Source organism: Malaya genurostris, chromosome 1 (genome assembly GCF_030247185.1).
Source record: "Malaya genurostris strain Urasoe2022 chromosome 1, Malgen_1.1, whole genome shotgun sequence".
Lineage (NCBI taxonomy): Eukaryota > Metazoa > Arthropoda > Insecta > Diptera > Culicidae > Malaya > Malaya genurostris.
In genome coordinates this window covers 57925461-57946093 of record NC_080570.1, presented here as the reverse complement: position 1 = coordinate 57946093, position 20633 = coordinate 57925461, and the positions used below count along the sequence as shown (strand labels likewise).

Genomic DNA, 20633 nt, shown 5'->3' with positions numbered 1-20633 from the left:
ATTTGCTCTCTGTGAACGGGTTTTTTTTATCGATTTTTCTTTGTTGTTTTATGGTCATCACCGCAAACAAACTGATATGGACGGTCATCGATTTTTTTCGGTGAAAGTAATAACTAATCGGTGCATTTAACCGGACGTTTCGACCTACTAAGGTGTTCGGTCATCTACAGCCAAAACAGATAAGAGACAGAGAGAGCGCAAAAGACAAGACAGTTGAAAATGTGAAGTGTTGTAGTGTAGACGTCATTAGCATGTAAGTTAAGTGTTAAAATTCAATGTTTAGAGTTAGCTTACTTGACAAATATATGTTTTTAGATAGCCGCTGAGGATGACCGAACACCTTAGTAGGTCGAAACGTCCGGTTAAATGCACCGATTAGTTATTACTTTCACCGAAAAAAATCGATGACCATCCATATCAGTTTGTTTGCGGTGATGACCATAAAACAACAAAGAAAAATCGATAAAAAAAACCCGTTCACAGAGAGCAAATCAATAATGTTCTTCGTGAAATCCTTCGCCCAGCGGTACGGTAAACAGTTGGAGTATGCTCTAAGAAGCTACATGAAGTTACAATTAAAGTTGACTCGGCTAAAAAACAAAAAGTTGTTTCTACTAAATTGTCGTAGAACAAAAGTTATGCCGTGCGGTTTCGATTTCTGTCTTAACCTGGATATCGAAAATGAGCAATCGATACTGAAAGCAGAAAGAACAATAAAAAAGTTCAAACAAAGCTTGCTGAGTTTGCTCATATCGGACAGCCTCCGAAGTCTCAGCAAACTTAAAACCAAAGCAGCAACGCAACTCAATTTCATCGAACATTGTGTTTCTGCTGAAGATTTTGATTATCTGAAGGCTGCGGTCAAAAGGAAAGAAGAATCCGTTTTCGCACAATATAAGTCAAGACAGACGAGGAAATTGGAAAATTTAAAAACTGAAAAGGTACATAAAATATCAAAACAAAGCTCGTGGGTGTCAAACTATTCAAGCGAGGAATTGCCTGATTATGTAATGCGCACATTACAACTAGGCGCTGGATTTAATGTGCCAGATTTAAAAAATGCACCTTATGTACGGTTGCTTTCTGAAATTGAAAGTTGTATTCATTGGGATCCTAATGCTGATGATATAAGAAATGCTGTTTCAAACGCTATGATTAATCATATTAACTACGTGAAGCAACCGTTTCACAATGATAACGAGTGGATACGTAAGGATGTTGTTAGAAGCTGTAAATATTTAGCTGACAGAGATGATCTGATTGTTACGAAAGCAGACAAAGGCAAATCAACGGTAGTTATGAATAGAGCTGAATATGAGACAAAAATGTTAGCATTGGTGAATGACAAAGAAACGTACGAAGAGATCAGGAACGATCCGACGGTATCCACGTTAAAACAAATTAACACGATGTTTGACCAATGGTGTGATGCAGAATGGATAGAAAAAACTACGAAACAAAGATTGAAGGTTTACAATTGCAACCCGCCACGGATATACGGGTTACCAAAAACGCACAAGGATGGAATTCCATTGCGGCTTATCAATTCCGCGATTGGTACAGTCACGTACAATGCCGCAAAGTTTGTTACATCGATCCTGAACTGCATTGTAGGTAAAACAGAACATCATATCGCAAATAGTTTTGATTTTGTCGGCGATATCAGACAGCACACTATTCAAGACGATTGTATGATGATTTCTTTGGATGTGGTTTCACTGTTCACAAACGTGCCAGTGGATTATGCCGTTGAAAGCGTGAGGTTACGATGGACAGAGATAATGGCACACACCAAAATTCCTGAAAATAATTTCATCGATATGCTACAGCTGGTGTTATCATCCACTTTTTTCAAGCACCAGGGTCGGTTTTTCAAACAGAAGTTTGGATTACCAATGGGTTCGCCATTGTCTCCAGTAGTAGCAAATATAGTTTTGGAGAGAATTGAAATGAGCGCTTTGGCACAGCTACGCCAGGAAGGGATTGTGCCAGTCTTCTTTAGAAGATATGTGGACGATTGTTTGGTAGGTGTGCAACGAGAATATGTTGATCGGATGTTGGAGGTGTTCAACAGTTTTCATCCACGACTGCAATTTACTGTAGAGCTGGAGAATAATGGACGAATCAGATTCCTAGATACGTTGTTAAGAAGAGAGAATGATCGTATTACGACAGAGTGGACTCCAAAGGACCTAGAAGGCAGATATTTAGACTACAACTCATTGAGTCCATTTAATCACAAGAAAAACACAGTGATAGCTCTTGTAGATAGGGCTTTGAAATTAAGCGAGGCTAGTTACAGACCTAATGCTCTGAATATTGTAAAACGAATTCTTATTAATAATAACTATCCTAATTTCTTCATCAATAATATTATACAACAACGAACACATTTCCTATACAACTCGTTAACACAGAACAACAATAACAGTATAGCCACCAAATTCATATCCGCACCATATATACCAGGTCTAGGAGAAAAGTTAGCACGTTATCTATCTCAATACAACATAAGGTTAGCGTTTAGAACAGTTAACAAAATTAAAGACACAGTATATAGTAAGCTAAAAGATAGAATAACAAAAGACCGTAGAACGAACGTTGTTTATGAAATACCGTGCGGGATATGCAAAGGAAAGTCATATATTGGCCAAACCAGCCAATTTTTAAAAAAACGTATAGAGCAGCATAAAAGGGATGTTAAATCAAAAAGCATTGGCAATACTGGTTTAGTTCAACACTGTATAAATGAGGGTCATGTTTTTGATTTTGAGAACGTTAAAATTTTAGATGAAGTACAAAGAACTGACACACGTTTAACAGCTGAGATGTTCTATATAAAAATTAGAGGAGAGTCGAACACGTTTAACCTTCAACGAGATTCGATAAAGTTTAGATCAGCATACAACGGACTAGTTAACAAAATTAAAAACCTCTATACAGCCAAAACAGATAAGAGACAGAGAGAGCGCAAAAGACAAGACAGTTGAAAATGTGAAGTGTTGTAGTGTAGACGTCATTAGCATGTAAGTTAAGTGTTAAAATTCAATGTTTAGAGTTAGCTTACTTGACAAATATATGTTTTTAGATAGCCGCTGAGGATGACCGAACACCTTAGTAGGTCGAAACGTCCGGTTAAATGCACCGATTAGTTATTACTTTCACCGAAAAAAATCGATGACCGTCCATATCATAAGTGTGTTCTTCATAAGCGTCATTTGGATTTGAGTCTGATAGCGCCATCTGTGTGTCAGTCACACGACTTATAGAGTGATGATTTAATGTATGGCATGAATTTGGGTTGATTTTTGACACAAAAATTTGTTCATGCATCAACTAGTATAACCTATAAACGAAATAGCTCGGAGAAAACGAAGTGAGTTCAATCATTGCAGGTCCGGAGCTGAAATCCGGGAACCGGTATAATCGAAATCGGTTTGTATGACCATCCACTGTCATAACCTTCAAGTTCCATTGGTCCATTTCAGAAACCTTTTTTACTATTTCGGCATCGTACTTTTACTCGCGGCTTGAAATTTTGTACACTTATCATTGTGTAATTCCGGAGTCGGAAGTCGAATTCAAACAAAATTCTGGAGTTTCGTATGGGACCATTAGACAGACCGTTTATTTCAACCTAAGTTAGCCGGTATCGATTTGATTGGCCGTCTCACAAAGATCAGTGCTTAAAACAATTCAAATTAAACCGCCATCTCCGCCTAGCAGTTCAACTTGAACCGCTAAGCAACTGCAAAGAAAATTAAATGAATTTTTTTCTAGAAACTGACCACTATTTACTGTGCTACCGGAATTGAAAACCGGGAACCAGAAAAGCCAGAATCGAGTTGATTGGCTGCTTTTAGTGACCGCTTTTAGTGACGGTATCAAATTTTAAACACTCTTCACTCAGTGAAATCGAAGCAGGAATCTGGATCTAGATGTCATTACAGAGAAAAATGACTGCTCCGTCTGTGTTGTTCCCGTCTTGTCCCCGTCTCGTTCCCGTTTCGGCCTCGTTTCGTCCTCGTCTTGGACCCGTCTTGTCCCGTCTTATTCCGTCTTGTATGTCTTGATGACCTTGCCTGTCTTGTCTATCTTTCTTGCTTGTTTGGAAAATCAAAATGGAAACAAATTTTCCTGGCAGGTTCAGGATAGTTGGGGTAGGTTAAACACACACACACACACACACACACACACACACTCACACACACACACACACACACAAACACACACACACACACACACACACACACACACACACACACACACACGCACACACACACACACACACACACACACACACACACACACACACACACACACACACACACACACACACACACACACACACACACACACACACACACACACACACACACACACACACACACACACACACACACACACACACACACACACACACACACAATATAAATACAGAGGGGTCTCGTATAACGCGGTACACCGGGGGCGTGAAAAGCGAATCCGCGATAAACGGGACCCAGAGCATATAGGATTTCGACTGATTGGGGCTGTGAACGATTATCTCACTTCGGCCGACAGATAGAACTATGCAATCTTCGGCAAACTTGTTGTAGATACTTAGACCAACAATTTAGTGTAGTTTGACCGACAATTTGTTGAGAACTGCACCACCAGGGGCGCTTTGAAAAGAGCATGAAATAATTCATATGTTGACAATAGAAAAACAGTTTGAACATGAAATATCGCGAATATTTTACTTTCGGTGGTGTCGGTGTTTTCGGAAATAATGTTCCGGAGGTCAAAACAGATCAAATGGTGTAAACAGTAATTGAAATTTCTCGCATGGCTGACTCTAGTGTGCAATTCAGCGTTCGAAATTCCTGCAATTCAAAATCATGTTGACTCATTAAGATGGTTTCTTCGAGAAGGTGTGTTAAGGTTCCAATACCTATTGAACAATTGATGAAACAGTTCTTATTGTATCTACAATGTGATCTTCTGTAACTGAATACCATACTTTTTTTATGAGAGTGATCTTATCGATCAGTTTTGAATAAGTTGATGAAGGAGAGACAAATTTTAAATTGTTTTTCTAGAAGGCGTTAGTAAGTTACTAAAGTATCAAGATGAAGAAGCTATCGACATCTGAAATCCGAGGAACTTGATAGAGTGAAAACTCGAATTTCATACTTAATTATTTGATTATTTATACAATTATATATAATGGTAAGTACATAAAATGTGACATATATTGCTCATATGGTTTCATTTTACTTTTTATTTGAATTAAACCTTTTTTATTGAACAGGGAAAAGCCCAATGGAGCGAAAATTTTACAGTCACACTCTTCATCAGGCAGTAAATCTCTAAATTCAGTTTTTGTAACAAGTGCGGATAACCAATTCGAGATTGTAACAAAAGTTGCTACGTAAACGACCAGAGACATATTTCGGTGAACTGATAAAAAGCAAAAATCGAATAGTTTGTAGGGATTATTCTTAATGGCTTCGACGCGGTGGATGTCGAGTTAACAATAAAAAGCCAAAAAGACAGTATCATTTTCAAGAATCGCAAAATAGTTCACAATATAGTACCTTTAGGCAATACATGTTTTTAAAGATCTTCGTTATCCTCAAAATTAAGTTTTGTTTACAACAGGACTTTCAAATCCTCTACGGTCGAATTCCGTTTGAAAACATTACGGGAAACGATATGGTCGAATACGACTGTTGAGCATTTGCGATATAAAGAATTTACAAATTATTTTGATGCATACAAAACCATTCTATTGAGACTGCACCAATTAAAGAAAAAAATCGAACTGTTTCTGCGGGAATTTGGTATTACCCAGATCTTTGAAAGGATTAATTAAATTGAAATCCTTGGCTAATGTTAATTTTAGGAATTGTTGTAGAAGGTTGAATTTATTTAAATAACAAATAGTATCAAAAGTAGTCGAGAATGAAGATATTATTCAAATTTTTAATCGTACAGTAAGTTATATTTGTGGTTAGTTTTGTTCACTCTGATCGTTCTTCCATTCAATCAATAAGTTCTTTAGTTGTGTATTAGATTGTCTAAGGATGTGTTGCATTTGTTCTCGTCGTTCGATGTTGTTATCCAAAGAACAAAAGTTCTCCAATTCGTTGATTAGCAAAACTTTGGAGTTGATTTCTTCAGCACTTGGTTGTGGAATAATAATAACGTCTATATCATATATTCTGCGTAACATCAGCGACAATTTCTTCTGCTGCAATCAATTCATCAGCGATGATGTCATCAATTTCCTCACGAGAAAGATGTTCAGCACCCATCTTTTCACCGAAATCCTTAATTTCAGACACTATTCTTTCATTCTCAATATCATCGATTTGTGTACCAGGCTAAAAAAAAAGATGGAATTAGTTTTTTCCAGCAATTTTTCAACGTTGATGACTAAATTTGAACTAAGACTGATTGAATGCAATGAAAGCAATTCCGATGTTGCAATTTAAGCTAAATTGTTCTAACTCGGGAATGAAACAATTTTGCACCCAATCTTGGAAAATTTCTCGAGTCATCCAGCCTTTTTTATTGCTCCGGTAGTGTACTGGGAGATTAAAACTACAAATACCAAGCCTGAAAAAAAGTTGGAACGGTAACTTCGAGCTGTCATAGCTAAGCTATTTTTCAACGAATCTCAATAAATTTCACACCCTCGAATTTTGTGAAGTTCGTAAAATGATTCAAAAACTTTGTAGCAGACGATTTGTAAAGGAAAACCAATGAACATTTGATTTTCCCGTTCCAGGTTTTTTTTCACGTGCCCAAAATGCCCTATCTGTTTAATCTCTACTGGATGATCAGAAAGTTAGCTACAACGTATTTATAGAAATCAATTATATCGACAGTCCCACGACAAAAGGGCCTAACTGCAAATGACAGTTTCTCTTTGTTTACTTTTTCGTTCACGATTTACCACACTGATTTTATATTTGACGCCTTACTCATTGCAAACGATATTGGAAACTTTGGATAATTTGCAGTAATGGCTCCGTAATAATCAAAAGAGAAAGTAAACACAGAGAGGCTCTCATTTGCAGTTAGGCCCTTTTGTCGTGGGACTATCGATATATTCACGTCTCTAACACAACCAAATGAAACGAAAGAAAGAATCTTTGATCGTTCTCTCTGTTGCACTGTAGTTGTTTTTATATTCTAGCTTTCAACGCGACTCAACTAGTATATAGTAGTATGTATGCGAGAAAGTAATTCTGCAGAAACACACTAACACAATTACGATAGCGTCGCGTAATATGTATGCTTAGTAGATTTGTTAGAGAATCGCATGACACAAAATCATTTTATGACAGAGGGAAAAAAAATCTGTCATAAACATATATCTGAAATAACAGCTATTTTAGCAAACCGAAAAATTCAGAAAACTATATAGAAACCGCATATTTCGAAACTTGAGAAATCCCATAAAAGTAATCATATTTCTTATCAAGTTTGTCCGCGACCAGACAGCTATTAATTCCTACACAAGCATTGTAGAAGAAATCTCTACCGTCAACTAGTATAAATCACGAAACAAACAAATATAATTTTCCCAAAAAATAGATTTCTTAGTCATCACAATAGCGCAAACCTTTTCTTTTCGAATACTAAACTACTGTTCACATTATCGAATACTTTTTGATAAACCAAGCAATGTTGATGAAGATACACTGCTCTTAAATTATCACACACAAGCTTTAATCAATCTTCCAACCAGTTTGTAAACCCTCGAAAAAACGATCTTGATAAATCAAAATAAATCAAGATTATAGGAATTTCCAACCCAGAATTGCACATCAGCGTCACCAAGTGAGAAAAATTTTTACAACTGTTCACGCTATTTAATCTGTTTTTACCTCCTCTACTTTCTTTCCGAAAACATCGCCAATTTATATCATCAGGTTTTAGAGATATCTTATAATAAATTTATATTGTAAGATTGTGATCACACTAGCGCCATTCTGTGGGAAAGTTTTCAACTAACATAGTTTTCATAATGTAAACTATAACATTCCTAACAACTTTCCAACAAACAAAACCGCTCTATATATTTTAGTTTAACATAATTCTGATAATTGATATTTGTATTCAAGCACACTAGCTACGTCTGATGGAGTAAGTCCGAGTTAATACTTTTGCTGTTTGACAAACTCCCGAATTCCCGCATTCTTCAAAATACTATAATTTGCGAGCTACTTGAAGCTCAAATCGTTTTGTCTGTATTAAGTGAATGATTTATATCATGCATTTTTCAAAGCGCCCCTAGCGGAGCACTTCTCAACTAATTGTCTGTCAAACTACATTAAATTGTTGGTCTAAATATTTACAACAAGTTTCCCGAAGATTATGTGGCTCTATCTGTCGACCGAAGCGAGATAACCGTTCACAGCCCCAATCAGTCGAAATCCCGTATGCTCTGGGTCCCGTTTATCGCGGTTATCCGGCAATAACGAATCCGGCAACAACGAATACCGGTAAAACCGAATCCGCGTTGTACGAGACCCCACTGTATCACGATCACGAGCTAAGAACGAATAGAAAACAGAAAATGTCCTCCACGATACTTTTCTTTTTTTTTTATTTTCTTTTCTTTATACCCGGTTTTAACCTAGTTGCGATACTTTTCTTCACAACAATAGAAACGAAAAAGGCAAGGACGAATGTATGGTTTGCCGCAACTGCTGGGTAGTAACTCAACGATTATTAGATAATAAACTTCTCAAATCTCTTAAAAACTTCTAAAATTTAACGAAAATGATATGGAACATAATTAATCTACTAGGAATTTGGATAAAAGAAATCTGAATAAAAATAAATGTAAACCAGAAAATTGTTTTCTAATTAATACTAAAACGGCAAAATGTTATTTGAAATTTTCAAACATCCACAGGAGCGCTTTCGAGCTCCAACGTAAGATGATTATTCACTTGGGGAAAATAAATAACAATTCTTCCGTCACGCGCAAATTGCTTTTGAGATGTACTTCTAGGCCAAGATCTCGAAAGCAGAAGCGGTTCCGCTGGTGCAGCAGAAAAACAAACCTAGTAAGAGAAACAACACCGATGCAACTGTACCATCCGTCGGGGAATTCCGGAAGTACCTCGTTACACGAAACATCCTCAATTGACTGTTGCATTTGCCGAGAACTCGAATACGGCACAAACTCGAAAGCAAAGTTAGAATTCAATCACCTAAGGCTAGAAAATACTTGAAAACTCGTTCACGGGACGGTATATTCCTTTCGGAGAAAAAAACCCATTCCCCCAAACGAAAAAGTCGAACAAGACATGGTACCGGCACTATCAAAGGATCACCGTGTCAGGTGTAAATCTCGACGGCGTTTATGAGAAAATACCGAAAGAAAAGTGGGTGGCCTCCGGAAAATTGAACGACCTCTTTCTACAACTCGCTACTGCTCCAAAGAGTGGGTGTTTGTGTCTGTATGTGATAAATGTGTGTCTCGCGCGGTATCCTTTCCTGGTCTCTTGTAGTTTGGCCGGTAGCCCTGTCCTATTGTGTTCCAAATCATCTCCCATTGTGTAGAACCATAGAAAGGATTTTGTTGGGATTGATGCCAGCCGGTAAAGCGGACCGTAAAGTGGGCAAAAGTCATGTCACGTTCGTGCCAGTGGTGTCCCATTTTTCGGTTCTAGCCTTCGGAGTAGGAGGAACATTCGCTGTTGGATAAAATGACTATTCAGGCGAAGAAGTGGTAAATAAATAAATGGGTGGATTGGTGCCGTTTAGATGATTGAGAGTTGGAATGTAACCCGCTCTGTATGTTGACACAAGTGGCCTGTGGCAGTAATTGTCGAGTAATCCAATATTTAAACTTACTTTAAAGTTGCGTTTTCGTTGGCGTGCAGTCGCGATGTCCTTCGGAATTTGGCTGCGTTTCAACAATTCTGCAATTTGGCTCATCAGATAATTACACTTCTTAGCGAGTTGGATCATTTCGATGGATGTTCCAGATTTTTTCCACAATGAATCAATTCAACGAATCTGGCAAACAGAGGCCCGTTGTTGGCCCGTTTTATTTATGAGGCATCGAACCGCTATATTTCCCAAACACAATTTAATCGCAAATGAATTTAAAAAATGAATAGATTTTCATTCCGGGTGGTAAGAATTGGACTCATCCGGAAGACGAAGCGTGGCGTTGTGTCAAGCATGACTTGATGTCTTAATCTGATGATCTCTGATGATCGTAGGGAAATTCGTAATTTCGTGCGAACGGTTTTTTTAACGAATTTCGTGATTTTTCCAGCCGGTGTGGAAATCTAGGGACGTCCAGAAAGTCAGAGTACTGGTACTCTTAGAGCTGTAGGGAACACTTTTTCGACATGCTGGCAGCACTGTCAAGTAGCCAGACTCCTCCCATTCAGAACAAGATCAATCCAAGGTTAGTGTAAATTAAAAGTAGAGGAATAGGGGTGTCTGCCTGCTCCTGGACTTTATTTGGATGGGACGTTCAGAATTACCATCCGTATTACCCTGACTAGGCCATCTCTTCAAGTTCCTTGGTGCACATTAGTGGCAATGAGTTTTCAACAAGCGAGAACTTGAAGAAGAAAGTGATCAAGTTCGAAAATCAAATGTTTGTCGTTTCCGAACCGGATATGGATATACCTTATGATCAAAAAAGTATCGGAATTTTCATTTTAAAATTCCCGCGCTTGTCCAATCGGTAAACTTTTATTCTCTCAACGTTGGCAACACTTTTATACACATTCTGTCAAATTTTGACGCATATCGTACCATTAGTTTTTGTTTGGCGTCTATACAAAGAAGTTGAAAAATTTTCGTGTGGCGATTTTTATAATGGATGAAAATTTAGAACAACGTGCGTGCATCAAATTTTGTGTTGCAAATGAATTTAAGTGTTCCGAAACGTTGAATATGTTAGAAAAGGCCTTTGGTGAATCGTGTCTAGGAAAAACACAGGCATACGAGTGGTATAAACGCTTCAAAGGTGGTCGTACAAGCTTGGATCATGATGAGATCCCTGGCCGCCCAAAAACATCTGTTACTGAAGAAAACATTGAATCGGCGAAGAAAATCGTGTTGCAAAATCGTTCTGTACCGATTAGAGAAATTGCTGTTTTGTTGGGCATCTCTTATGGATCAGCCGAACACATTTCAACCGATGTTTTGGGTTTGAAACGCGTCGCTTCTCGGCTGGTCCCAAAAAAGCTGAATTTCATTCAAAAACAGCGTCGTGTTGATGTGGCCAAAGAGATGATTTCCAACGCAGATAGTGACCCCACATTCATCGAATGCATCATAACTGGTGATGAGGTGTGGATCTATGAATATGACGTCGAAACCGCACAACAATCGACCGAATGGCGCTTCTAAGGCGAGCCGTTGTTCAAAATTTTCATCCATTATAAAAATCGCCGCACGAAAATTTTTCAACCTCTTTGTATAGACGCCAAATAAGAACTAATCGTACGATATGCGTCAAAATTTGACAGAATGTGTATAAAAGTGTTGCCAACGTTGAGAGAATAAAAGTTTACCGATTGGACAAGCGCGGGAATTTTAAAATGAAAATTCCGGACTTTTTTATCATAAAGTATAATGGTATTGGTGATGTTTCTCTGATATGGTTCAGCTGAATCCAACAAATTCAGGCTCATTTTAAAGCTACTAATGAATTGTGGATCAAATTGGAAGATAAAATGGCTGTTACTCATGGTTCTGGAGATATAATGGTATAAATGACGTAACCGAAAAAACGCGTTGTTTTTAACCGCTCAATTTTCTCGTAGATGACTTTACCGATTTCAACAAGGCTAGGATCATTGGGAAACTACTATTGGTTCATTCACCAGATTTGTAGTGCATATAGATGTCTCTTTCGGTTCTGGTGATATAATGGTATAAGGGACGTAAACGACCAATCACATCGCCACTTCATTTTCTCGGAAATGAATGAACCGATGAACCGAGACTACAATTTGGTATTGGATCGAGTTCGAAGGTGATACGGCCGCCATTTTAAGTTTCAAAGATATAATCGTACAAGTGACGTAATCAACAAATAATTTTGTTTTTCTATCCGCATGATTATTTCAGAGAGTGACCTATGATTACGTTCAAATGTTTTATTCTTAATACACTTAGTTTGAAAAATGTTTCCGACGTAAGCGTTGAAGCATGCTTTGTATAACAGCCCGAATCAATCTGAAAGAACTGGTATCCAAAATGAGCTCAAATTAGTGCCAAAAATTATTCTAATGAAAAAGAAAAGATTTTTTAAATGTATATATTTTAAAAGTGCTCAATCGATTTCCTAGTACTACTTCTTTCACACCATTTTTATACAACTATCAGACTCCGAGCTAAAGCGATATTAAAAAGTGTATACAAACTACAAGGAACAGCTTTATGGGGTTTTTCGAATAGTTGACGTAGGACTCAACCACGATGTAGAATTAACACTGGTGACGAGATAGGGCGGTTTAAACTTTGTTTGTAATTTTCTCAAGAAATTAAGTATGGCACCGAGATTGACGCAAGTAAACATCGCAACAAAACGTGGCTCAGAATTCTACATAGTAAGACATTGTTCATAACTTCAAAATTCTTAATTTATTCTTTCACATTTATTTCGTCCCCCTCAAAGTAAGTTGATTCACGTTTGATGTCTTCAATTGATTCAAAACGGAATAACCAGAAGTCACAGGGAGCTAAATCAGGTGAATACGGTGGTTGCGGAACGATATCGGTTGAATTTTTTTCGAAAAAATCACCAAAAATCAATGCAGTACGCGACGGTGCATTATAATGGTATAAAAACCAAGACTTGTCGACCCATAATGCTACATTATTTTACGAATAGCTTCCCGCAAATAACACATAACACTCAAATAGCTGACAGTTTGGCCGGTCGGAAGGAATTCGGAGTGCACCACACCTCGATACACTCGCGACATAAAATTATCTTTTGCAAGATTCTGAACTTTTCGGCACCAGGAATTTGATACCACACACAAAATTTAATAGAACTTTTTTGCTGAATAATTTCACTCAAAGAAAAAATCGTCGATTGCACTTTTAATACTTCATAACGACGGACGTATACTAAACACTAATGAATATTTTGACGTGACACTTGGCACAGATTTCACTGGCAGTCATACCAACCTAGAAAAAGAATATAAAATCACAGGTAACATTTGTTTTGAATAAGTAGGTATTTGTTTTGTGTGAGTCACTGTCCATGTAAACTTATGCGTATCTTTGCGAGATATTTTTCAAAAAATAATTCCTTGAGAATTATGGATGCCTCGAAATGTTGTGAATGATGAAAAGTTCTTATCACGATCATCCAACACTCCATGATCGAAACCATTCTGTATTATTTTTTTGGAATGCGAAGAAACAGCTTAATTTCAATGAAAATGTCTCCCGTGCGATTATTTAACTGACCGAATAGTTCAAATAATCCATTACTAGTAATCGAATAATTATATGAGTAATCGATTATTAACAATGGCAATCGACTAAACACTAATCGATTAGTTTAAGAAATTCTATTCTATTATAGAATAATCGAGTAACTCGAAAAATCCGACATCCCTAGGTTCGATATAGATTTTTGCTTTGAGCGCTCGATTTCTATAAACGCAAACAAACACATTGAAAATCATTTCCCATTGTGCGAGCAGGTTTAACAACCTTAAAGATTTTTTATAAAATCACAGCGATTCTGTGTCACAGACTACAAATATTTCACAATTTAGGAAAGAAAAATCACAGATTTCGACAGAATTTCTGAATTATTCCTTAAAAACTCTCGGTTGATTTTCCAAAGGCCGTAAGATCAAGTGAAAGTTTCTCTTTGTTTACTTTGTCTTCCGATTATTGTGATGTGATTAAAAAGATTTTCTTGGGTTTCACAATTCTGTTTGAAAGTCGAAAGTTTCGGGTATCATTTTATGCAAGTCAGTTCGATACTGACTCTTGTTTTGAGCGAGTTATTTTTATAAATGCGAACACACACATTAAGGATCAAGAGTAAACCAAGTTAACTTGTGTTTTTAATTTGTGTATTACATACATTTTGTTTGGTACGTATGCCATAGATCTATGTATTCATATATGCAGTGCATCGAGTTAATCAAAGTGAATTGCACGATTGAGTTTCAAACAATCTTTTTTAACAATAATTTATTCTCAAACGAATGTTAAGCCTGACATTTTGGATGAAATATCAATTTTGATCATTTTTTCACCAACGTTTGAAGTAAGCTGAAACTAGACCCGGGTTTAACCTAACTGTGGTCTTATCGCCGGGTTTTATTGAATTCATTGAAATTTTGACCAACTATTTAAGATATATAATATTTTTACTCGATCTGTTTCAAATTATTTAAGCTGTACACACTTTTTTTTTGTAGAACCACGGTAAAATAATTGCCAAGATTTGCACCACCTAGTACTATCATCTCGACCAAAGATAAAATTGCGGTGTCTCGGCAATATTAAATTTGACAGAAGTCAGTTATTACCGAAATTGTCAGCAAAAAGTTTACTGTCTGTTCGGTATAACCTTTACTAAATGTTTGGCAAAAGCAACGAAGTGTCATTTATGAATTACTTAGCCTTCAGTAATTGTAAGAAAAAAAAGAATTCGTTTTATTTAATTGTAAACATTCCATTGGGATTTCATTTTTTCCCGTCTGAACATACAAATAATATACATTAACATTACTTATGTTTCGAGGACGTACAGTTGTAAAATATACAATTCGGACTAAACGCCGATTGTCAAAAATGTTGGTTGACATATCGTTGAAGTTCTTCGACATATCCTATAATGACTTTTAACAGCGAAAGCAGGATCTGGAAAGAGCTTTCTACAAATAATCAACACGAATTTGTAGTTATTATACTTACTGAATAGATCTTAGATTCATACGTTACCTTTTTTTCTGTTTTTTTTTCTAATGACCACCGGAAATATTCACCGAAATATTTCATCAGAAAATAACTGCATAGTGCCAAGCGAAAATATAAAGCGTAAATGGCAGTTGTCTAGCCGAATATCGGTAAAAGCTAACACATATTTCGAAATTTCGTCAAACGCATTCGCTGATTTCGGTATAATTGTTACTCGATAAATCGATTAATTTACTAAACGAATCTTGGAAAACATAATATTAATTACTGAGTAATCAGCAAAATATTGTGTTGCCGATCTGTCTCGAAATTTTAGTTTACCAAGCGCGAGAATTGGTGTGTAGATATTCAAAATCTGACCCCTGTTTGTCCCGTATCTCGAATTCGCACCACTATATAGAAAATAAAATACGTAGTCCTACGTCAAAAATCAATCGGCCATCCGAATTGACCTCTGTTGAGCCGGATTTGTGATATTGACAAAAGCGTGCAAAATTTCATTCAAATCAGCGTATGTGAAATCTGAAAGGTCGCAAATGAAAGGTCTCCCCGTCACTCTGAACGCTATTGAATGGTTTTGAGATCGGATGTTTACTTTTTGAGTTATACAAAGTTTTATTTCAAAATTTTCAGTTTTTGGACAATATCTGTCACAAATGACCTTGACAATAAAAGATATTTTCAGACTTAGATTCCGCACAGTAATAACTATCCAACAAGCCATAGATTGTTAAAATCCTTCCATTTTTAATGGAAATATCGATATTTTTGTGTAAGCGATTTTTCGCCTTATCCCAGTAGTAAGAGCTTTGAGTGCTGAATGACAGAGTAATGTTTGAGAGCAACGTGGAACACGATTTTTTTTATACAATTGTTTTTAAGTACCAAAAAGATTGTGTACAGCATTCTCTTCCATGACATTTTGCCTCGGACCGATTTTAGCACGGTTCGTTTTTGGCAACGTAATTGTTCGATTATGACATATGTAAACCACATGATGGCAGCATTTTCAAGTTGATAGTAAATCCATAATTATATTGATTTACACTACTCACAGCAATAAACACCCATATACCATTCGAATCAGTTCGTTGAGATCAGCAAATGCGTGTGCGACAAATAATTTCACTCAATTTTCTCGGAGATGACTCAACCGATTTCTACAGCTCATATTCATACGAAAAGTCGTATGCTCCCAAACAAGATTCCTGAATTACATTTGGATACGACTTCAGGTTCCAGAGCTATATGATGATATGTGAAACGAAATTAAAATGGTGTAACTCATTTTTCGCGTAGATGGGTGAACCGATCTAAGATTCAAATGAAAAATTTTAAGATTCTATAAAACATCTTGGTTTTCAGTCAGATCCAACTTCCGGTTTAGGGAATACAAGATTATTAAGTAGTACAAATATGTCTATTTCACAAAAATTGATCAGATTTATCAGATATGCAGATTTAGATAGTCGATAACCAAATAAGCTTATTTCAGTTTTAGTGGTATTCAGTTTTCAATTCGGATTTAATTCGCACTACATTTTCTAAAAGATGGCTACACTGATTTTCAAATATTTTGAAACAAATGTAAACTAAACAGCTACTCAGGTGAATTTATCTGACCTCGGCTACATCGATTTTCGAATGCCGGTTCCAGTATCGAATCGTCTCTCAAAGCTCAATCGTTTTCGCAAAAAAAAAGCCAAAATTATTAATTTTATCAAATTATTATTAATTTTACCCAATTCTGACTTCCGATTCTAGAATTACAGGATTGTCGCTTAAAACAACACTCATTAAAATAATGTCATGAGAACTAAAACACCGACAAATATTCATGCGAAAAACTCATGCGGATTGATAAAAAACGGTATCATCTCACTGCTAGTTGGATTAATTACGTTTTTAAACAGAAACCAATATAGTGTTGATTTTACGAGTACTAGAATGTTTAGCGATCGAGTACCATTTATTTTGGATACATTATTTATTACTTCCGGGCATTTAAAAAATGGCATTGAACGGAATATAACGCTCCATTCTAAATAAACATTAGTTTTCGCACAATAAATTAAGATCAACATTACCACCTCAGAGCAAAAGCATTTTCCTAAACTTCTACTGTGATTTTTCAAATGAATTTGCCCGTTTTTATAAGAAATCGTGAAAAAGGTGAAGTAATTAAAATTTCATTTTAGCGTCATCGTGCCAATCAACCTAATTGACTTGAAGAAATTGGGCAAATATGAGCACTAAAAGAAATCAACAAATTGAAACCTAAATCTTTGCATTCGTTTTAGTGGCCGAGATAAAACCACTTAAGATGCCAGAGTCAAATCTTTTTCATTAGACAAATGTCATCGAAAACTTACGGAGCGACATGAGATAGGAACTTGTACTCCCTTTGCTATTTCTGATTATGATTGCTAACTTTTAATTGTTGCTTTGCATTGTTCGATATGGAGCGGTTATCTGAGTTTTCACCTGTCACTGTTAGGTGAATTGAATCCATTCTCGTCTTTTCAGCTAAAGAAGGTGGTCTCGTTTCAAAACGATGTTAATATGCGGCTTATATTGCCAGTCGATAATTAGTAGTCGCCAGCATCTCCGTACCTTTCAATCTTCCTGTGGGACATGAGCCATCTTCGGATCCTTATGTTCACCGTCGGAACACCATTGAACACAGATTTGCAATGTTAGCACCGAGTACAGTAATCGTTTTACCGTACCATCCCTGATGCGACTGAACGTGAGCAGAGCTATGCCATTGCATTGTCCAATACTGCACGTGCAGCCGGATATGCACACCGTATTAAACCGTGGCGGAAGGAGTCATGGGCAATTACACGGTTACATCGGAAGTGTGCTCGTTAGCCGAACTGTTTATTCGGTCTAGCTTTACCACCATTAATGGTTGTGATAACACATTTCCACCACCCGTCTCGGATGACCACAACCGCTTCCTTCTCCGTGATGGCTAATTTGTGACATTTTAGTCTAATGTGAAGCATGACTCTTATGGTACTGGTTAGATTTATGGTGCCTTTGTGAAAATACCTGTTGCCAATTATTGGATGCGATGAATTCTGCCCCTGATTGACTATGAGTGACACGGGGCTTTTGGGGCGGAATGTTAACAGTGATGTTTGCTCCCTACGGTTCGATTGTAATCATTCTGAGTTTCCAGATCCGAGAGACGAACGATAACAACTTTATATTGTCTATATGATGAGTGAAATTTTATTCATAGATGTTAAATTTTGCGGAATCATTTTACCCTGGAATAATATAGCCTGTACCGTATTGGAGAACAAAAAAAAAACTCCCCACGTGCGATGAGATTTTATCACTCTCCAGCATTACGCCTCATCGGGTCATTAGGTACTTTTTACGACCAGCCAACGGACCCGGAATTCAAAATCCGTACACCATCCGTACCGCGTCGTCATCGTCATAAGTCTTCCTCTCACTGATCGGGCGGCTGCATTGGATCAGGGAGATCGAAAATAATAAAATTAAATTAGATTTCATTTACATGATAGCCGATGAACGGTGGATAAACGAAATGATTTGTGTTCGTCACCTTTCACGTTTTATGGGAATTTGTTTGAACATTACTGTCGAAATAGAGGAAACACTGCGTAAAGAGATGACGCTCCATAACAGCATAAAGACGAGTTTATGTAGATGTTGTAAAATCTTACTTTACACACTCGTTTATGCTACATGCTTGAGCTCCCCAAACGCTGTTTTCGAGCATTACTTACAACATATTTGACAAATATTTGAATATTGAAGTTTAAATTTATCGGTAAAATCGTTTGCAGGAGCCGTACAGTACAGAAATTTACACACCAAATAAACTTTACTGTAGTCGGTAAAAATTTTACTGACTTTCAAATAGCTGAACGTTCAGTAATCAGTTCGGTAGAAGTTTGATATTCTGAATAGCCGATAAAGCAGCGATAAAACTGAATTTATTACAATTAATCGACTCATTCATCAATCAATACCGAATTTTGGCAAAATTTACAAACAATCCATTAATTATAAGAATATTTTGTTTTTTTCGATAAATTTGACTGAAATGCCACAAACAAAGATTCTTCATTGTTTGTTTCGAAAAACTTAAATTAAATTAACTTCTATTACATATTAGCAAAAAATGCATTACAATAAACATATGAATCTAATAAGGGGCTGGGGTCCACTAGGAGATTGATAGTACCTATTAGCTCTCTCCAGACAGTACCAGCCTAGATGCCGTGTGGAATCCGGCGGAAAAATATAAACCAAGAATAGATCCACTGGGTTCCTGCTTCCATGTCGTAAAAGGCGACAATTGCAGGAGTTTCTTTTTCCTTTCAGTTAGCAGATATTTTCAATGTTTCACTTCTGATTACTCTATTTTACTAAATTATCTCTTCATTCAACCTATCAATTTACGTCTAGCTTCGGAAAAAAGTTTTATTTGGAATGTTTTCTTCTTCCATGTTATTGATTGTCTTTCAGAATTATAAATTGAATTGATAACTATTGCGCAAATCCGTTGATATTACAAAGTTAATAACAGAGATAACATATATCGGTATATTGAATACATAGTAAAAACGTGATTAATCCACCTAGCAGTGAGATGATACCTTTTTTTATCAATCCGACTGTGTTTTTTGCATGAATATTCTTCGGTGTTTAAGTTTTCATTACATTATTTTAATGACCGTCGTTTTAAGCGACAATTTGAGATTGTAATCACTCATTACTCTGTAATGACGAAACTGCAAATACAATCGAATTTAAATCTAGAAGTCTGATAATCGATTAAACATGCCATGATATGTAAGTTCCACTTTAGAGTTTACGGTAATTTAAGGTACTTCCAGAGCCGGTATTCAGGAACCAGCATAACCCAAACCGATTCGTATGGCCATATGACGAATAAATTACAGTTTTGAGTACAACTTTGAAGCTTAATTGGATAAAATTCATTAATTTTTGTATGTATGTATAAAACTAATTAATTTTGTATATAAGTTTAATTCAATTTGAATTTTTGTTTCTGAAATTTGATTAGGCTTTTTTGAGAAAACGATTGAGCTTTGAGAAACGATTTTATACTGGAACCGGAATTCTAAAATCGGTATGGCCGAAGTCAGATAAATTCACCTGAATAGCTGTATAGTTTACATTTGTTTCAAAATATTTGAAAATCAGTGAAGACATCTTTGAGAAATCATAGCACGAATTAAATTTTTAGGTGCCTTCTGAATCGACAACTGAATACCACTAAAACTGAAAAAAGTTATTTTTTTTTATCGACTATCCAAATCTGCTAACCCGATAAACCTGATTAATTTATGTGGAATAGACATTTTTATACCAATCACCCTGTATCTCCGAAACCGGAAGTTGGATCTGACTGAAGAGCAAGATGTTTTAAAGTATCTTGAAACTTTTCATTTGCATCTTAGATGATTCTTAGATTTCTTTTGAATCTTAGATCGATTCAGCCATCTACGAGAAGAATGAGTTACACAATTTTGATTTCGTTTCATATATCATCCTGTAGTTCCGGAACCAAACATAATTCAAGAACTTTGTTTGGGAGCATACGAATTTTCGTATGAATCTGAATTTGTAGAAAAAAAATTTTCAGAGAAAATTGAGTGAAATTATTTGTCACACACGCATTTGCTGAT

General features: G+C 36.4%; 1 protein-coding gene across 1 annotated transcript; it reads left to right on the top strand.

Annotated features, from left to right (window-relative positions):
• Positions 1 to 497: 497 nt before the first annotated feature.
• Positions 498 to 9712, top strand: LOC131425942 (uncharacterized). The gene is made up of 2 exons (XM_058588271.1): positions 498 to 2515; positions 9568 to 9712. The coding sequence occupies exons 1-2, from the start codon at positions 498 to 500 to the stop codon at positions 9710 to 9712; spliced, it is 2163 nt and encodes a 720-aa protein (XP_058444254.1).
• The last annotated feature ends 10921 nt before the right edge of the window (positions 9713 to 20633 follow it).